Consider the following 20,063-nt stretch of genomic DNA (forward strand, 5'->3'; position numbering starts at 1 on the left):
GAGAAAAAGGTCATTTTCTCATGAAAAGTATATTACTTCCCTCACTTCCCTCTGCCACACTCCAATCCGAGAAAGGCAGTTTACACTGAAATGTAAAAATACCAAGCCAAATAATTTGTTCTGGTTCTGCCCTATGTTCACACTTAATCTGAGCACATTTTGGTTTTGCTTCCTGTTAAAAAAAAATAGGTTGCTCACAAATTCTTTATTTTCTCATTTTTAGGTACACTGTTCTTCCTATTTAACTGACTAGACTCTTCCAGGTCTTTTTTTTTAATCAACCATTTACTCTAAAGCATATAAACAAACTAGGAATCCTAAGACCTTACAGTTGATTCTGTGCCCAAATTTTAATTTTACTTCCTCTCCAACTGCCATGGGAAAGCAATCATGTGCTAGGCAGAAGGCAAAAGTTTATAATAGATGCCTGTATTTTGAAACTTGTAGAGGGAGGGGGGAAAAGTCAATTGGCTTTCACCTAGAACATGTGATAATGAGATTAACCCTGAAGTGTATTTTGTGTGTAAATGCATCTCATGTAGGAATGGGGAAGGACACTGAAGGGTGTGCTGTAGCAGAAGTCAGCAGTGAAGCATTCCTGGTGGAGGGGAGGAATTCCTTTCACACGCAGGCCTTTGGAGGGGTCAGAGAGAACACTCCATGCACTGAAGCATAACGCTGATGCTTTCCTGCTGCTCTGTCAGTATGCTGCTGTTTGCCCTGGGTTTTCTGCTAGTCATCCTTCAGCCGTCCACCGGGCAGTTCCCCAGAGTCTGTGCGAATGTGCAGAGTCTGCTGAGCAAGGAGTGCTGTCCTCCCTGGGATGGAGACGGGTCCCCTTGTGGGGAGCTTTCCAGCCGAGGGTCCTGCCAGAACATCCTTCTCTCTCAGGCTCCACTGGGACCACAGTTCCCTTTTTCAGGAGTGGATGACAGAGAGGAGTGGCCCTCTGTATTTTACAACCGGACATGTAGATGTGAAGGCAACTTCATGGGATACAACTGTGGGGAGTGCAAATTTGGTTTCTCAGGGTTCAACTGCACTGAAAGGCAAGTGAAAACAAGAAGAAACATCTTCCAGCTCACCACCAGTGAGAAGAACAAGTTTCTTGCCTATCTTAACCTGGCAAAGAACATCCCTAGCCAGGACTATGTTATTGCTACTGGCACGTATACTCAGATGAACAATGGCTCCAGCCCCATGTTCAGAGACATCAACGTGTACGATCTCTTTGTGTGGATGCATTATTACGCCTCTCGAGACACACTCTTAGGTGGCTCCAATGTGTGGCGGGACATCGATTTTGCCCACGAAGCCCCCGGTTTTCTGCCTTGGCATCGGGCCTTTCTGCTGATGTGGGAACGTCAGATCCAGAAGATAACAGGTGATGAGAACTTCACCATCCCCTACTGGGACTGGCGAGATGCAGAGGACTGTGTGGTCTGCAATGATGAGTACATGGGTGGCAGACATCCCACCAACCCTAATTTGCTCAGCCCAGCATCAATTTTCTCCTCGTGGCAGGTAAGAACCAGCCAAGGAAAGAGGAAGGGAATTATCCTACCTGATTTTAGGCACATAGGTGAGGTGCACAAAATGGGAGTTTAGTCACACTGCCTGCCCTTAGATATTACTAGAGAGAAAGTAAGCAATACCAGAAAGCAAGTCAGATTTTATGTGGACCTTGCCTTCATTTAGAACTGTTCATATGTAACTTTGACTCATTTCTTTCTGACTGTAGGATTTAGGTTGTTTAATTAAGAACATAAAAGTAAAGTGGAAGGGGGAAAGCTATGGCTTAGTGTCCAAATATGGCCTTTATCAGCTTAAACGTGCTTGGTTCTGGTGTGCCAGTCAGGTCAGAAGAAGCAGGATTTATGCACATGAATTTCTAGCATGCAAACATTGCAAAACAATAGGTGACTGAATGATGGAAATAGAAGCAAAGGGTTTTCAGGCGCTCTACCCCTCTCCCAGTGTATTCCTCCTATCCATGAGTTAAAAACTATCAAATTAAACTAACCTGCTTTCAATGTTAAACAAACAGACAAATAAGTAAACCAAACCTTTAGAGCAGAGAAGAATCAGCTCTGTAATTCACAATAGTTCAAAGAAATAGCAGAAATAATCTCTGTTGCTCAGAGGAACTGAGAGGCAAACTCAATAGCAATTCCTGCCAATTAAAAACACTTCAAATTAGCCCAGAAAGCACAGGGAAATTACATATATACATAAGTGATAAGGTGTCATGTAGCTGAACTATAGTGTGCTGTTCTGACACTGAGAGCTTTTTCTTGTCTCTTGCTCATCACTGCCACATTGCCTAAAATACAGTGACAAAGGTCTATTAGCTTCAATAGACACACTCCATCATGACAATAGCAACAGTTGCTTCTGGCGTTGAAGTCTATGATTATGGTCGTCTAAATCTATCCTCTATTTATTTCTGTAGCAGCAGCCCAAATGAAGGCTGGGCAGTTTCAGTGATTTACCAGAAAGAGAGACAAATTCAGGCAGCTCTGGGATATTCTGGCATATTACAAATCAGCACCCAACTGGGCTTACTGGGCTGGTTGGGCTGTATTTAGTCTTGATTTGTGCTCTCTGAATAACAGAGGGTGTGTATATCTCTAAATTCAAGCATTTGGAGATACAGGAACAGAGCAACTTAGGCTACTCTCGGGCACACCTTTTTCTCCCTCACACAGGTACTTTTCAGGGACCATTCCCAGAAGAATGCTTGCATAGAGACACTGTTTATGAGACTAAAATTATTTTACTGACCTAGACATGGATTTTTTGATGTCACTTGGCCTCAGTGTCTGGGAAATTTCGTGAAGACATTTAATTTAGTGCAGGCATAGCCATAAAATAGATTCAGAAACAAACATACAGTTTCATCCCATTTTCTAAGATTCTTCTTATTTCTAACACTTTTAATCTGCATCAACTCTATTAGCTTAATTAGATTGCATTATCAGGAAGAAGGGGATCTTATGTTGTTCTGCACTGAGCTGAATAAATGATTGTGTGAAAATTGTACATGTGGTAAAGTGGATTAAATTAAACCAGAATTGCACTGATTACATGTGTCAAGTGGAGCTATCAATACAGTATATAGGATGAGATAACCAAGGTAGCAGGAGGCAGGTAATACAGAGAAATCAGCAAGCTGCTGGCAGAATTTTCTGAAAGACATGCAGTTGTCAGATAGTTGCATTTAGCTCATTTTCTTTTACAAAGGTTTTATTAATTGTATCAAGATTCTTAAGATATTTCCATCCTGGTAATAACTGCTCAGAAAATTTATTAGAAGCAATTAATATATTTAAGAAACAGGTTTATAATTTTTTATTTAAAGTTAGTTCCCATTAATATATTCTTAAAATAAAGATTTTTTTAATGGAACAAGTTGGTCAAGGAGATATTTTTGTGTAACTTTAATAGGTGCAGGAATAAAAAATATGCTATATTTAAAACTCATTCAGTGTCAGTGTACATAGGTAAGAGCACCTAAGTAATTTGCTGACATTTTCCACATAATTTCTGAAAATGCTTATCACTTGCATTCTTCAGCCACTTCTGGAAATATTAAAATTTTATCAAAATTTCCAAAATAAGCAAAAACTTTACCTTCAAAGGGTATTATTTCCCTCTAATATCTTCTATCAATTTATGGCTCTCCCGTCTTATCTAGAGAAGGAATGAAAAAGATTGAACAGATCTGCATTTTCAATCAGTGAGTTTGGGATAAAGATATTTTTTATTAACCTTGAATCCAAATTTAAACAACTGCTTAATAGGGAATAACAGTCAATACAGTTCCTTCAAGTAGCACAAAGTAAGAGATCACTCTAGAAAATCAAAAGGGAACAAAAATAGCCTTAGCTTGAACCGGAAAACAGCCACGGATCTGCTGCAGAATGCTCTGATTATCTAAGCTCTGTAGCTAAACAGCATGAGTACGAAAAAAAAAAGAAAAAAAAAAAAAAAGGAGGATCCAGAAATGTGAAGGAATTTAGGCTTTTAATGAGCATTCGAAATAAAAAGAGGGCAAGAGAAACCTTTGAGTAGCACATCAAAAATATGGTCTCCTTTTTAGAATTTTAAGTTTCTTTCCAAAGCAAAACAAAACAATACCTGCTATGTTAGGAAATGGTTTAGATTTATTTTAAAAAAGGTAAAGTGCCCACTCGCAGAACAGCATCCCTCTTCCTTTTTTTTTAATCCCAAAGAAAGGAGAAAATACTTTATTCCATTGAGGAGTTGCCATGGCAACATGGATACCCATGGATACATGCAGAAATTTTTGCTTTCACCTTACTTTTTCTTCAACATGCTACTGTTACCACTTGGCTAAGTGAATTATCCATCCACATTATTCTCATATTTGTCATCTAAGTGACACTTCTGAATCCTGCCTCTTTTTTACCAGAAGGACTATCAGGAATCTTTACTGGATTTGTTTGTTTGCTTATCTCATGTTTTAGGGTGGGTGGGAAGGGTTTTCTCATGTTTTCAGTTACTTGTTTGTTATGATTCAAATGTTACACTCAGCATTAGGGCTGCATGAGACACACTAATGCTTTACAATTTTTGCAATTCCATGTCAACTTAACAGAAAACTGTATGGGAATTGGAGCTATTCCATGACATTTTGAGAGATTTTTTGTTGTTGTTGTTTTAGTGATCTTTTCTACAATTATTCAAGATAATGGATTTATTAAAAAAAAAAAAAAAACAAACTAGTTGAAAATGTCCCTGCCCATGGCAGGGGGGTTGGACTGTCTGACCTTTAAAGGTCCCTTCTAACCAAAACTGTTCTATGATTCTAGATAGTAGGAGACGAAATTCTGTCTTCTACAACAGGACTAATTTTGAGAAACAGCTGAAGTCAATGGAGTTGCAAATGCATAAAAGCCTACTGCAAATAAAAGCAGAATCTTTCTGCTAGTAGTTTAGAGTCTGGGAATCCCCACAGTGTGCTAGACATAGGATGAAGAAAATAAAGCTGGAGAATGTAAGTGCTATTTCAGTTTGTTGTTGTGGTAAGCAGGAAACACCACCAACTTCAGCTCCCTCTCTTCTGTCTCTCCTAAGACTTGAGAGAAGCAATTGCATAACGTGGAGAGCTGGCTGCTCTTGGATGTGCTGGGGTAAGCCTGCTGCCAATTCTTTGTTGCAAGCATGGAAGATTTCCCTCAGTACTTCATTCCATATCACCCTGAAGAACCACTTACACAAAAGCAAAGCTACTACAAAAGAGAAACAAGTTACACAAATAGAAAATGGATAAAATGCTTCTGAACTAATAATGACTACTTTAGATCCATTACCTGAAAACATGACTTCATAAGAAATACGAATTCTGCTATTCAGACATAGTTATTTAATTCTAAGTACATTTTATCAGGGAGCTGTATTGCTGGCTGAATAGTCTGACAGCATCATTTGAAACATTATTTTGCATTTATCTTTAAAAACTGCAGGAAATTTTCAGAAATACAAACACTAGAAGCCAGTACTTCTTTATTCGTAAATCAACCAAAGACTTACATTCATCTGCTTGTGGGCACCCAAAGAACTCACAAACTCAATGACTATTTTTTTTTTTGCAACTTAATAAGCTGTGATGCCAGGTACAGGCTGGTACATTAAAAAGCAAGAGCCCAAATGCAGGAGGTAAATACAAAGAAATAGTTTGTGAACTCTATTCTCTAATGATATGCTTACAAGGATTATAAATTTGAAACATTTCCTGTTAGGAAGAGGTATTTCTTCACATGCCACCTCATGACCACAGCAGGAGGGTATCAGGATCTGTGCACAGCAGAAGCAGCCACTTGGGTACCCTCAGCCTCTATGTCCCTGTGATTTGCTGCCCATGGGGTCATGCGTGGGTGACAGTGGAGCTGGGTCCCTGGATGCTTGGCTGTCCACTACTGTATAGCCATGCTTGCTCAGGAGTCATGGGAATAAAAGATAAAGAACATACACATTCAGAGGTGTATAAATCAATAGCTAGATTAATTTCATTAAAACTGGGGTTTGTTAATAATTCACCAGCAGAAGAAGCCTACCATCTCTCTCTCTAGAGAGAGGTGTCTGAGTGATTTCACAGTACACATGGAGACAGCAGCAGTGATGGTACAGCTTGGAGACAGCCAGGGAGCAGGCAATCCCGGCCTGTCAGACCAGAAGGTGTTAGCGAATACTTCATCAGTACTTGTTAATAGAGTTTTCTACTCTGGCCCAGCACCATTTTGAGGTGCTTAATGGGGTGTAGGTTACCCTCCAAATTCTGGACTGCCTCCAAGCAAAAAGGTGAAACTCAGCCAGCTTTTACTGAAGGCTGAGAAAATACCTTGAAGGCTCCAGGTTAGTTCCAGTGCTGTCAGTCCATGTTGGTCTCATCTCCTTTTAGCTGAGTTTCACAGTTTCCTCAGTTTATGTATGTTCCATAAGGGGAAGAAAGACAATTAAGGACCTTACCCTTTTAGAAGACGTTAGAATTTCTTCAAAGCTTTGCTTTCCATATTTTCTTTTCTTTCAGTCCTCTGCCTGTTTAACTTTTCCATTCCTGCCAATATTCAGCAGTACATGAAGAACCAGATATAAATATACATAATCTCTTAAAACCCTTTTGGTCTGCTACAGATACAGCACCTTTCAAAGTTCCTCCTATAAAAACAAGGTCCCAAATTACAGCTTGTATCTGGGGATTTCCTTGCGTTTTCCCAGTTTGGTGAGTAAATATCTTCTGGATTCCACTTAATTAGGATTAAATTATGCCAGGCCCTAATGCAGCCAAAAAAAGAGTAAAAATTAAACCTCTTTATAGCTGCCAAATGTTTTAAACCCAGTGTAAGACCTGTGCTTTAATGACATTCCCAAGCAAGGTTGTGAGAGTAAGTGGAGAAAGAGAGAGAAAGACAATGAATCATTGCAAAATCTCTTTTGGCTCCGTAACAGGACCCAAGGCTCCAAATCAGGAGTTCAGACTTCATGTAGGACAAGGCAAGGTGAGGGGAGGTGTCAAGGAAGGCCATGAAGTCACATCACATCTCTGCGGCTGGCACACATCAGCAAGTTAAGTGGTTGCTCTGACTGTAGTCTGAAGTGGTTCTTTCAGACTATATAATCTGCAGCTCAACACTATGAAAATATGCTGGTAGAGCTTCTGGAGGGGGGCAGATCCCTGCTCAGGGGGCTCAGAAGACAAGCAGAGCAAGGAACCAGTTCTAAAGGACACAGAGGTGTGGATTAGCCCTTTGAGTGGCTCTACTGCCCCAACTAACTGAGGAACTTCGGATCACTTTGTAAGTGAGCACCTATTTCAATACCACAGAGAATCCTCTTTTCCCAAGCATTCAGGTATATATTACCAGTGTTGAATGCCCTTATGAGCACAGATCTAATAGGCGAAAGTAACCCCAAGAAATCTGTCACAAAATTCCCCAAAGCTTTGAATTTAGAGACAGCAGGCAAAAGACTGAACATTGTTGAAGTGTTCTGTAACGCAGTTCCCTTTATTTTGTCACAGGGCCTGGTCTGTGCATGCAGTTGCAAAGTAAAAGACAAAAGACTTTCCCATTTGCCAAAGGTGTGAGACAGCCTCTACAGTCTGTTTTCTAAGAAACACTCCGAAGAGCTCTGTTCAAGATCTCAGCTGCAGTGCACAGAGGGATATTTTTGCTGGGTGCTACAAGGTCCAGAGGCAGTGCTGCATATTCTGGACTGCCATCTACTGGCATTTGCTCAGCTCACTATTTACATAATCCTTTCCTCAGAGTATCTTCCGAACAGTTTCCCTGGAGCTGAGGAATTCACACAGGCAGGTGCAGCTGGAATTTGAGGATTTGTCCAGGATGAATTGAGAAATTTGCTCAGGACTGTGCTAAAAGGGGAAAAAAATCATGTTTTAAAACAATTTTATGTATCCTTTATGCAGATTACATCCAGAAAGAACCATTTGACTGATCTATGTTCTATTATCACTTACACATCACATGACAGTTAAAACAACAAATTATCGTTTCAGGATAGATGCTTAATTAATATCACCCAGGTTAAATCTTTCTGGAAAAGCATCCTGCTTAATTTTATGACCAAGCCTTAATTTTTAGTTCAGAAAAAGAAAAAGCAAAAGGTTACAGACAAGCATTTTTATTCCTGGCACTTATGTTGGCATTTCTTGACCATGATTTACCAAATGCCTTGTGGCATCTGGCTTCTGTTTAGGATGAATTTAGTTAGTCAGACAGTTAACAAAGGCTACACTGAAACATAAATGGAAAAAAAAAAATAGCGCTCTGATTTATAACCCTCATGACATTAACAATTACATTAAATCCCCCTGAAATAGATAAACAGAACAAAGGGGGAAAGTTTCTTTGTTTAGAAATATATTTGATCTCATGCTTGAAGATTCCCTATCTGAATATCTGAAAACTGCGTCTTGGACAGAGCATGCAATTCCTCTTTAAGACACAATAGGGATATATCCCCAGGGCAGTGGGGAAAGGACAAAAGATAGGAGATGGCAGGATGAAGAACCCAGGAGATATGAACCTAGATAAAGTCCATAGGAGAGAGAAAGAAAATCCACACATAGGTAGTTTCTGAGCCAAGTGACAACTGAGAAACAGGTTGAGCATCACCAGCCAAGGAACATTTGCCTTCATCACTAATGTACTTCTTAGGGACACAGAATGGTGCATCTTTATGAACAAAGAAATTACTAGAGCTTCTCCTGAATTGTCCATGTTCCTCCTAATGAGAATCAACTCTGTCAATAATACAAACCAAACATAAAAACAACACTGTAGCTATGGCTTGTGTTTATAACTTTGGGCCTCTCCCTGTCGCTACCTCTCCTTTCTTGGTGGAAGTTCTTAGAAAAGACTCCTTAGAGGCACATTCCTGACCTGAGTCCCTCTTAGAGGTACAATCCTAACCCACTTGGTGAGCTTTTGGGGAAATGTGCTCATGCAACTCTCTGCTGGAAAACTACCTATAGCCTCCAAGAGCACCTCAGTAGTTTTAACAGAAACGCACAGATAGCAGCTAACAGAGCAGTGTCTAAGGATAAAGTTCTCTGGTAAGCTTTCTTATATACCCCCAAAAAGATGAGAATAATTTGTTCATGATATTCATATTCATAGAAAATTTATCATTGAAGAACTCCAGATGCTTAAGGACTCTATGTTATATCACCAGCTTCATCAAACATCATCTGTGAATTTGTCGTCAAATCACTTACAAAAGGATTCATCTGATCTCCTTCCACTCGTTCAAAAGTTAGTTCAGCAGCACATCAACTTGCCTTTGGCTTTGTCTTTAGTTAGTTCAGAAGCACATCTGAGCCTCCAGGGTGTGATTCATCCCACCCTAATGCAGAAGCAGAGCATTAAGTTGAACACTCTTAATTTTGCTTCCCTTGCTAACTGCAGTCCAGAGACAGTTTCTGCATTGATTTTTTTACTCATTTTATTTCATTGACTTAGTCAATGGAGGCACCCCCAGAGGTAAGTACATCTCACCTACCAGACATCTGGTTTGGGAGAGCTGAATCACACTCAGGAGATGCCTCTCTCCCCTGACTGCAGAGGTCATCCTAAAGTGTTGATTCAATCTCACCATTTGTACTTGGCTAGTATAAGTGAAATTAATTTCCCACCCACTTCCTTCATCAACAGAGAATCACATGTTCTTCCATCTCATTCAAAGCAGAGATTACTGCTTTCACTCACCTCCTTGTTCATTGTTTTTCTCCATGAAATAGAAATATACCTTCAGGATAAAAGAAGTTGAGCTTTCAATGTTAGGTGTTTTCTCCCCCACGATGTCTCACTCACTAATGAGACCTACTCTTTTTCCATACAAATTTCTCATTACCCCATTGATTACTTGCTAACTGCAGAGTCCTGTGTTTTAAAGGGGTCTCGGGTGGTTTGGAGTTTTACTTGTTTTGGTGTTTTTTTCAGGAGGAAAGCAAAACAATAGACAGTGACTTTGATTCAGAGCCTCAGCCTTACCTGCTAGGGATACAAAACAACTTCTGGGAATTTTGAGCAGCTGTTGTTCTGTTTCATTATCATAGACCCATCACTGAACTACCTTGCTCTTCCAGGAGTCTCAAATTGGACTGGCAGCTTCTACAGATCAACTGACAAATAATGACTTGTTATGTCATTGCAATTGGACTTTGTCTATGAACCCAGAAAATTTATATAAATGATGCTGGATTCTGGAAGTATTTTACATCTGTATCCAGCTCTCTGTTTAAGATCCTTTCCCAATATCCATCCCTATGGTATTTCAGTTGGTCATACATGTTCATCTCTGCAATATTTCTAGGAAGTACAGCAACAACTTTTTCCATTTCACACATGTAGCATCATTGAGACATAGAGAAAGCAAGTGCCCATTTACCCTGACAAAGCATACAGAGATTTTTTCATAATAACTTTTTATTTCATATTTCAAGTCAACAATTGCCACCCTTACTGTGTGGGGTAAAAAAATACGTGATTATGGCTTTATTCAGTAGCCTTCTGCAGCCAAAAAGCCTCCCTTTAGCAACGTCAGCAGCAGATTTAACTCTGTGTCCTGCTGCATTGGTGGGTAACACTGAATTTAGCCTCAGTGAGTTTTCAAGAGCACGAATGAGATTTGATGCCTTAGCCCACATGAGTAGTTTCAGATACAGATAAGTGTATTACTTCAGAATATGCACTGTATTAGAGGACTGTTTTCAATGAAATAACTATCTTTTATTAAAATCATACACATAAAATGTAAAAAATCATATGTACTCTTGAAACAAACTTATTACACGGTACATTTTCTTTGCTCTTAAAAAAATTATTCAAAGTACCTCTTTTGGCTCTTTTGTTTTTGTAATTGCAATTCCTCTAATAGAAAGTGTTTTATGCAGGTAATTTGCACTCAGTCTGAAGAGTACAACAGCCAACAGGCTTTATGCAGTGCCACGAGCGAGGGGCCTATTAGGCGAAATCCTGGGAACAACGACAAATCAAGAACCCCAAGACTCCCATCCTCAGCTGATGTTGAGTTTTGCCTTTCACTGACTCAGTATGAATCTGGACCCATGGATAAAATGGCCAATTACAGTTTCCGAAACACTTTGGAAGGTAACATGCTTTATTCTGTTATGCCATTTCCGTCTGTAAATTGTTTCTCTCTGGGGTTAGAGTCTTCAAACTGTGGGAAGATTGAGTTGATTTAATGAAGAATAACTAAAAAAGAAAGAAAAAGTTATGCTTTCACCTGGAACTGCAGCAGACAGAAAGAACCACATTAAAGGCATTTGATAACAAACTAGAAACTCTAGACAAGATCAGACCCTAAGTCCGTCTGTTAGGAGATACTGTCTCCTGCTTCAGTCAGCACCAGGCACTGCAAAGTAAATACAGCACAGCAGAAAAGCTGAACATCCAACAATCTGCTTGTGCACAACCATACGTAACCATGTAGCCATGGGGGGGGACATGTTGGCCCTGGAATTCACTGTCTTCCAGGGACCAGGCTGGATAACAAGGGTGAAAGACAATGCTGCCAGCTGGCATGTTATGTCTACATCATTCCACTGTGAACTCCACAGCAGACTTTTTCCCAAAGTCCAAGGAACATGGATTGAGCTATCCCTCAAAAATGGCACTTAGTATAATTTCCAAAAGAATTTCGATGTTTTATCTTAATTATCTAGCTATTTAACCTGTTTTGAATTTTCCTAATTGGCTAGTAAACATAAGTTCTTTACTAAAAGAAATTCTTAATATCTGTCTACTAAACTCTTTTGAATCTTGCAAAATTGCTAATGAGCAAGGATAACATATTGTACATTTATCAATAAATATATTTCTACAATATCATATATCAGCTAAATCAAATGTGATCTACTTTTCATGTCCATGATCTTTTGGTTTGCAAGGAACTGTGTAAGGGCACAACAACACAAGATAGGAGTACGAGTGAGGATAAGAGAGGAGTCATAAAGATGATCAGAGGGATGGAGCAACTCTTTTATGAAGACAGGCTGAGAGAGCTAGGGTTGTTCAGCCTGCAGAAGAGACGGCTTTGGGGGAATTTTAATGGGGCCTCCAAGTATGTTAAGAGGGCTTATAAAAAGAAGGGAGAGATATTTTTTTTATATGGGCAGATGGTGAGAAGACGAGGGCCAGTGGTTTTAAACTCAAAGAGTGAAGGTTCAGATCAGATATTAGGAAGAAATTCTTTACACAGAGGATGGTGAGGAACTGGCACAGGTTGCCTGGAGAAGCTGTGGCTGCCCCATCCCTGAAAGTGTTCAAGACCAGGTTGGTTTGGGCCCTGAAACTTGATCTAGTGAGTGGCATCCCTTCCCATGGCAAGGGGGTTGGAACGAGATGAGCTTTGAGGTCACTTCCAACCTTAACCATTCTATGACTCTAAGATAGTAAAGTTTTAGTATGTTCAGTATTAGTCTTAATGCAGTGTAGAACCCCATAAAGCTTCCTTGGGAAAAGTGGACCAGTTTCTTTGTAAAAATCATCAGAAATTCAGAATTTGTCTCTTGCAGACTAGAAAGAATCCAGACAATAAGTGTCTGCATCTCTGAACATTTCTGTCCTTGAAAACAGAAACTACATGAAGTATTGAAAAGAAAAAGGTGATATAACTGAGTAGAGCTTTGCCTACATTTTACTCCATAAAGTGTGTGAATGGATGCAAAGGGTGGAGTGGAAGTAGTAGAGAAAAAGGAATTGAAATAAACAAGTCATGAATTACTGAGGGTCTACCATCATGCTACTGGTCTTGGAAACAAAAGCAAAAGCATGGTCTGTGGTAGCATTTTATTTTGTTTTTTAACTTGAATCATTTCAACACAACTTTATACCACAGAACCACAAACATTTCTGCCAACCAACTTATTTAGTTAACAAGATACTGAACTGCAATGTGAAATGAAGAATTCATGGCTAATGTTGAAAAAGATGGTGGAAAGTTTTAAAAGAAATTTTACTGCAAAAAAAAAGAAACTTATAGTGTATTAACTCCTTTCTTAAAAGTGGCTAGTTTAGTTTTTTGTGTAAAAATGCCAAGCTTAAATTGACGACTTGCATTTACTTTGTCTGTGCCTACCTACTTCTTCTTGACTGTGTTCTTACAAATCTGTTAACACTTTGTAGTTCCCAACATTTTGTTCTTTTTCTAAGCAAAACATTGTTCAATCCTGCTTTGCCTATTTGCACAATTTTGTGCCAATACACCTAAGATAAAATTCTAATTCCTTTTAGATCCCAAGGAAATCCAAAGTAAGTGCATTGACCTTATTGGAGTTACTCTAGGTTTACGAAAGGTGATCAGAACTAAGCCAGGGACTGTAACTGAGCAGTTCCTGATTTACACCACTGTGAGATTTATGCCTCAGTTTCAGTTCTATAATGGAAAATACCTGTGATCACATAGAAGATCCCCTTGTGGGCAAAACTTTATGCTTTTTCATTCTTCAGTGCACTGGAACAAAGGCTAAAACTTTTATCCTTCAAAGGGGCAAATATCATCATCTCTATGAGCAGATGACAACAAGGCAGGTTGAAATTTCTGTTTGATTAACATAAAAGGGCTGCTGCAGAGACAGGAATTATGTCACTGAAGAATTTATGTCACAACAGCCATAAACAGCAAAGGTCAATATTGTTCAATAAAACCTCCCCAAGGGGCTGAGCATATGAGTTGCCCTCTCTGTGACAGACAAGCTTCTGCTATGAATGAAAAACAACAGGTTAAAAGCAATTTACACTTTGCCCCTGGGAGCAATTATTTTAAATAGGATTTGTTGATTCGTGGTCCTAACCGAGAAACACTGTTGACTTCATTGGAAGCTTCATGGATTGAAGAGAACAGAAAATCAACCTAGTTTAAAAGCATCAGGAAAGATCAGAAATGGATTAGCTGACTTCAAATTAAGTAGTTTAACTTCTTGGTTCAGTCCAGTTTTGGTGTGTAATACCTTGAATGCTACTTCCTAACAATAAGAGATGGATGAAAAATTTAGACTTTCTTTTTTCTTTATGAGCAGATTCCACAGTTGAAATTACTTTATTCACAGCAACTTCGAATGAAAATCAGGTCCTTTTAAGTTTTGCACAAAGTGACAGAAGAACATTCAAAAAATTCTAAAACCCTGTATTACTTTCATTATTCATGAATTAACTCATGAAAAATGGTATCAAGCCAAGCCATGTCATAGCATTCCATTGTCTGTCACAATTATGTATTGTTACTGCTATTCTGTCATGAAATAATGGAATTAAATATCAAACATTTCAAAATGTAATTTCATTTCAATAGGACATTTTCTTTTTTTTCCTGAAATGAGAAATTTTCATCTGGAAAACTTTTCTCAATGTTTTCACAGCAATCCATAAATCTATAGAAAAAATGATCTCTAAAAATGAAGTTAGCCAACAGAAAACTTCTAATTGAAAAAGTTTCAGCCTACAGCCAACATTCCTCATCCAGCTTGAACCTCCACCTCTAGATAAATTTATGCTGTACACTGAGAAAATGTTGTCAAATTGCAAAGAGCCATTTCTAGAGAACTAGAAGGACTATTCAGCACAGATCACATTGAAACTCTACAAGAGAAATTTTAAGAAAAAAAAAGTAGATGATGACATGGTCTAAATTAGATAATCACAAACTTTCATTTACTCTAGTCACATAGGTCAAATTCTATGGATTTTGCAGCTACTTCACTCTAGAGGGATTACAGTAATAACACTGTCTGAGAAAGGATATAAGATTTAACCCTGAAAAATTTCTTACGAATTTGCCAATGGCATAAATACTCCACAAATAAAAGCTAGAAGAACATCCCTAACTTCAAAGAGCTTTAAGAATATGGCCTTAAAATTCTTATATTCCTCCTGTTTTAAAGTAGATGCATCTATCTGACCTGAACTTCTCTAAAATGTGAAAACTTTATTAAAGAAAAAAATTATACCCCAGGAGAATGGGACTAAGTTGGGCTCAAATAGAGAATCATAGAATCATTTAGACTGGAAAAGACCTTTAAGATCACTGAGTCTAACCATAAACCCAACACCATCATGTCCATCACTAAACCATATAATCATAAAATCATTAAGATTAGAAAAGACCTCTAAGATCTCCAAGTCCAAATACTAACCTGCCATTTTCACAATTAGATCATATTTCCAGGTGCCATATCCACATGTTTTGTAAACACTTCCAGGGATGGTGTCTCTACCACTTACCTGGAGAGCCCGGTCCAATGCCCAACCACCATTTTCATGAAGAAATTTTTCCTTAAATCTCCTCTAAACTTCCCCTGTGGCAACTTAAGGTAATTTCCTCTTCCGTTGCTTGTTTCCCGTGAGAAGAGCCTGACCCCCATCTTGCTGCAGCCTCATTTCAGGCAGCTGTAGAGTGAGAAGATCCCCCCTAAGACTCCTTTTCTCCAGACTAAATAACCCCAGCTCCCTCAGCCACTCCTCACCAGACTTGTGCTCCAGACCCTTCCCCAGATCTCTCTGCAGAGAGGGGTCCAAAACTGAACACAGGATTCGAGGTGCAGCCCCACCAGTGCTGAGTACAGGGGGACAGTCACTGCCCTGGTCCTGCTGGCCACACTATTGCTGATCCAGGCCAGGATGCCATTGGCCTTCTTGGCCCCCTGGGCACACGCTGGATCATGTTCAGCTGCTGTGGAGCAACAGATCTTTTTCTATTAGGCAGCTTTCCAGCCACTCCCCCAAACCTGTAGCACTCATGTTGTGAACCACCACTTCACCGGGTTGAACCTCATACAGTTTTCCTCAGACCATCAATCTGGCCTGTCCAGATCTCTCTGCAGAGCCTTCTTCCAGTCCAGAGAGGGGCAACAGAGACAGTGAAGGGTCTGGAGCACAAGTCTTAGGAGGAGCAGCTGAGGCAGTTGGGTTTGTTTAGCCTGAGGAAAAGGAGGCTCATGGGAGACTCAATCACTATCTGAAATGAGACTGTATCCAGGTGGGGTTGGTCTCTTCCCCCTAGCAACTAGCAGCAGGATGAGGGGACATAGCTGCAAGCTGTACCAGGAGAGGTTTAGGTTAGACATTAGGAGGAACTTTACTGCCAGAACAGTGAGTGAAATCAGTTCACAGAAGGACTGATGAGCTAAAGGTAGTGCGGAGGAGAGGAAGGCACAGCATGGGGCAAGGCAGCTGGAGGAAGAAGAGTTCCCCCGTGTAGAGACAGAGAACTCTTATTTCAGCTCACTTTTATCTTTAGTCTCACATCTGCTTTAGAGGTGATTTTACTGCAGCTACCTCAACAAAGTTTTCTGTACTCCAAAAAAAGGGTGAAGTTTTCACATATCCTTTTTGGGTGACTCCACTCTAGTGTGTCATCCTGCATAGCTGATTGTACTGAAGTCTTTTTAAAAGTCTGAGACAAAAGAATAAGACCCCAAGCTAATAAGATACAGTGACATCACATCGTTACTTTATTCCTGCTAACTTAAAAATTTATATGGAGTTTTCATAACAAGCGATCAGGTATTAGAACTTCTCATGTGCAGGGTTAAACGTGACATCATGTTTGACATTGACTGGATGCACCCCAATTATCTGAGCCAGAGGGTGGGGTTGCTAAAGTTGTTCCAGTACAGAGATTTTGATGATTAAGATAAATTGCTCATGTGCAGATGTTCCATGAAAAGCTGTCCAGAGCCAAAATGTGTATTCTGTGTATTTTTATGAATGATTAGGTCAACTGTTTGCAATGCATTAAAAAATGTAAGAAGCACCTGAAGTCTGATATCAAACACCTATCTGTCTACCCAGACCCTGCAAAAGTTTCTCTTCCCTTAAACATACTTACAATGCAGTGGAATATATGTGGAAGAATTGCTTCAGAATGATACACATATATGTGATATCCAGTTAATATTCACGGAAATGTTGTAGTATTGCTAAACTGACTGATCCAAATAACCACATGCTGTGGCCAGCAGCAAGAAAGACAAAATTGTTGCCATTGCTTTCTGTGAATTCTGGACAATGTACATCATTCCTTATAAGTAATATTTTACTCTGCTTTTCTACTCAATTTGATAGCTAGGAAACATAGCATTCACCATCATGCAGATTTCTGTGGGCCCGATTTTCCCTTTGAGAACTTCTATCCTTTGCTGTTTATATCACCAAGCAGACTCTTCCAGAATCCTGGTCCACATCTGATGTACTTAAAATCTCTAGGTGTTAATGTGTTCCTCTTTGTTCCCTAAAGCCAGATTAACTTTACCTTAAAGACTTACAATTTTCATAGTAAGCCAACTCTACCTTCTCCAGATGTCCTAATTATGTTTTCAACTCTGATTTCCCCTGAATTTCTCAAAAGCTTTGTCATACTATTAGACTCAGAAAGATGGACAGTGATCATGGTATTTTGGTTTCTATATGCTACAGTTATGATCTGATTCTTATCATAAATACCAGTGGGTTTATGCCAGATGTTCTCCCTTTTTTTGAAGAGGTTGACTGACAAGACAAAGCCCAGTGAGGGAATTTAGAGTAGCAAAGCAATGCAATCATTTCACACAGAAGATCAGAGTCCCTGTTGGGTCTAAAACTCAGACTTCCAAGTTCAGAGGACGACCCAACTCATGTGTGACTCAGAGAGGAGAAAACCCAGAGCAAAAGAGCTGGTACTGTGGACTTGAATTCCATGTTACACATTAGGGTTTTGACAGGGAAGGTTTTTTTTCAGATTGTCTGTAGCTCAGTTCCCTGAACTGAACACCCTCTGATAGTTGGCACATTTTAGATTTTCTACAAAAGGAATCCATCTTGCAAAGTCAGAAATTGCCCTGTGGTGTGAGTCACAGTGTCAAATAGAAGGACTATTAGGAGATACACTTCAAAAGTATATTGCTGATTCTCATTCAAATGCTGGTTCTTGGTCCAAATAGGTAAATAAAGTGTTCAAAGTCCATTAGGAATTTCCCATAGACAAAAGCTAATGTCTTAATTTTCTCCACCTTGCAGGTCTGATAAACTGCAACAATATTGGGAAAACTCTGAGGATTAACCCAATGACCATATTGTTCACAGCCCATTTTATTCGATAATTACATTGTGATGATGTTTTAATGTGCCTCCACTATGCTTCCTCATCCTACAGCTAACAGAAATTGTGAGAAGAAGACATCTTCAGGAACAAAATAAAAGAGACAGATCAGAGAAGTTTTGTGGCATGGGTTAAATATCAGAGCTAGCATCAGGTTCAGAATAGAACTGGGAGGACAACATAGGTTTCTCCTTCTATTCTCTGGGAAAATCCCACAGAAGGATCAGATGGTTGAGTTGGCTTTTACTAGGAGTCCTTACAAGTAGGTTGGAAGCACAGCTGATGGGATGCTGAGTAGGGCTATAACATCAGAGCTAACTATAGACAGGCTACCAAGATAAAAACTAACACAGAAGCTCATCTTCCAGTATTTCCTGTCTGGGAGCTGGTCTGTGTAAGCTCTTCCTAAAACCCATCTTTGAAGTGTCCTCCAAAATAACAGCAGCCCACACACTTCCATCCTGCAAGTCTGACTGTAAAAGATTATTGATTACTCACCAAATCCTTCTGTAGAGATTATAGCTTGTATTGTGTTGGCTCCTATCAACAAAAGAATGTGTTCTATAGAGAAAAACATTAATAAATGACTGAGTGTATGATGAGATAAAATAGGAACCTGTAAGTATAGGGATTAAAAATAAAGTGAATAAGTTTTCTCAACATAAATAAATGTTCACATGTAAATGTCTCTAGGGATTATCTTGCGTTTTACCAGCCAGACAAAAAGGACAAAGAAATTTTAAAAATATAAAGCAATTAAGCAGTACATTTGCTGACATGCTGCATTAGCTACATGGCAGGAGTTTTAATTTAGCTTATTCTAATTTCATCTTTGCTATGCCTTTGAAATATATTAGCACTCCTTTACAAGTTTTCCTAAACTCTTGTCTAAAAAGCTGAATGTAAATGAAGGGAAAGGAAGTACTTTGATCTTCACTGTTGCTGGAAAAAGAATTATACACATTGTCATATCAGCGTATGATTTTCTCTTGAGTCTACAGGCTTTGCTGATCCACAGACTGCGATATCAAACCCATCCCAAAGCAGTTTGCATAATGCACTTCACATCTACATGAATGGCTCCATGTCCCAAGTACAAGGCTCTGCAAATGATCCTATCTTTGTACTACACCACGCATTTGTTGACAGGTAAGTTTAATTTTCCTTAGGAAAGCTAATTCATTATGTGGTTTTTTTTTTTTTTTTTTACAGTGGGCTTTTCACCTGTGTTTCAAAGAGTGCAAATATGTTACATGTCTTTACATGCACAACATTTTCAGACATGTAGAAATGAGCTCTGCTGTAATTTGAAAGCATCTCCTAACCAATCTCTATGTTCACTGGATTAAATATAATTTGATGAGTTGACAAATGCACTCAGCTTCTATAAAAAAGGTAAAAATAGTTCTTCAATGATGTCATAATGATTAATATATATGAATGTGTATGTCAGGAAGTTTGGATCAAAAGTGTGTGACTCATTTTAACACAACTATAATCATTTGGAGCAATTCCTTTACATTCTAAATGCCAGGGCTCTTTTAATTTCTATTCCATAAAGAAAATCCAAGCCTGCTATTCATAAATAAAGAAGAAAAAAATCTGTATTTAAGTGTGACAAACAAAATTGTGACTGTTTCTTGATGAAAGAGAAGAGTACAGCTGTGCAGAATGAAAGGAGAGCATACAGAAGAATATCATGTTTATTAATAAGAAAGGGTAGGAGAGCAGTTTTGTAAGAAACTGGTGAAATTGCTACATTAAGGGCAGCATTCCAAGATTTAATCTCTGTGTCACTATAGTACATGTGAATGGCTACAACCAACTTACTCTGGACTCCATTGACACCAAACTGTGATGACTAAAAAGCAATTAAAAAAAAATCTAAGGAAAGAACTGGAAAAGCCACATGAACACTCTTT

The 20,063-nt window shown here is 39.0% G+C and overlaps 1 protein-coding gene across 1 annotated transcript in view; it reads left to right on the forward strand.

The window, feature by feature from the left end:
- Window positions 1–537: 537 nt before the first annotated feature.
- The window catches only part of TYR (tyrosinase), a 41,995-nt gene continuing 22,469 nt past the window's right edge, over window positions 538–20,063 (forward strand). The window contains exons 1-3 of the mRNA XM_008634936.2: window positions 538–1,524; window positions 10,940–11,156; window positions 19,143–19,290. Of these exons, the coding sequence (XP_008633158.1) occupies window positions 682–1,524; window positions 10,940–11,156; window positions 19,143–19,290 (1,208 nt within the window). The 5' untranslated portion in view covers window positions 538–681. The remainder of the gene's footprint in view (window positions 1,525–10,939; window positions 11,157–19,142; window positions 19,291–20,063) is intronic.

Source organism: Corvus brachyrhynchos, unplaced genomic scaffold (assembly GCF_000691975.1).
Source record: "Corvus brachyrhynchos isolate BGI_N302 unplaced genomic scaffold, ASM69197v1 scaffold44, whole genome shotgun sequence".
Lineage (NCBI taxonomy): Eukaryota > Metazoa > Chordata > Aves > Passeriformes > Corvidae > Corvus > Corvus brachyrhynchos.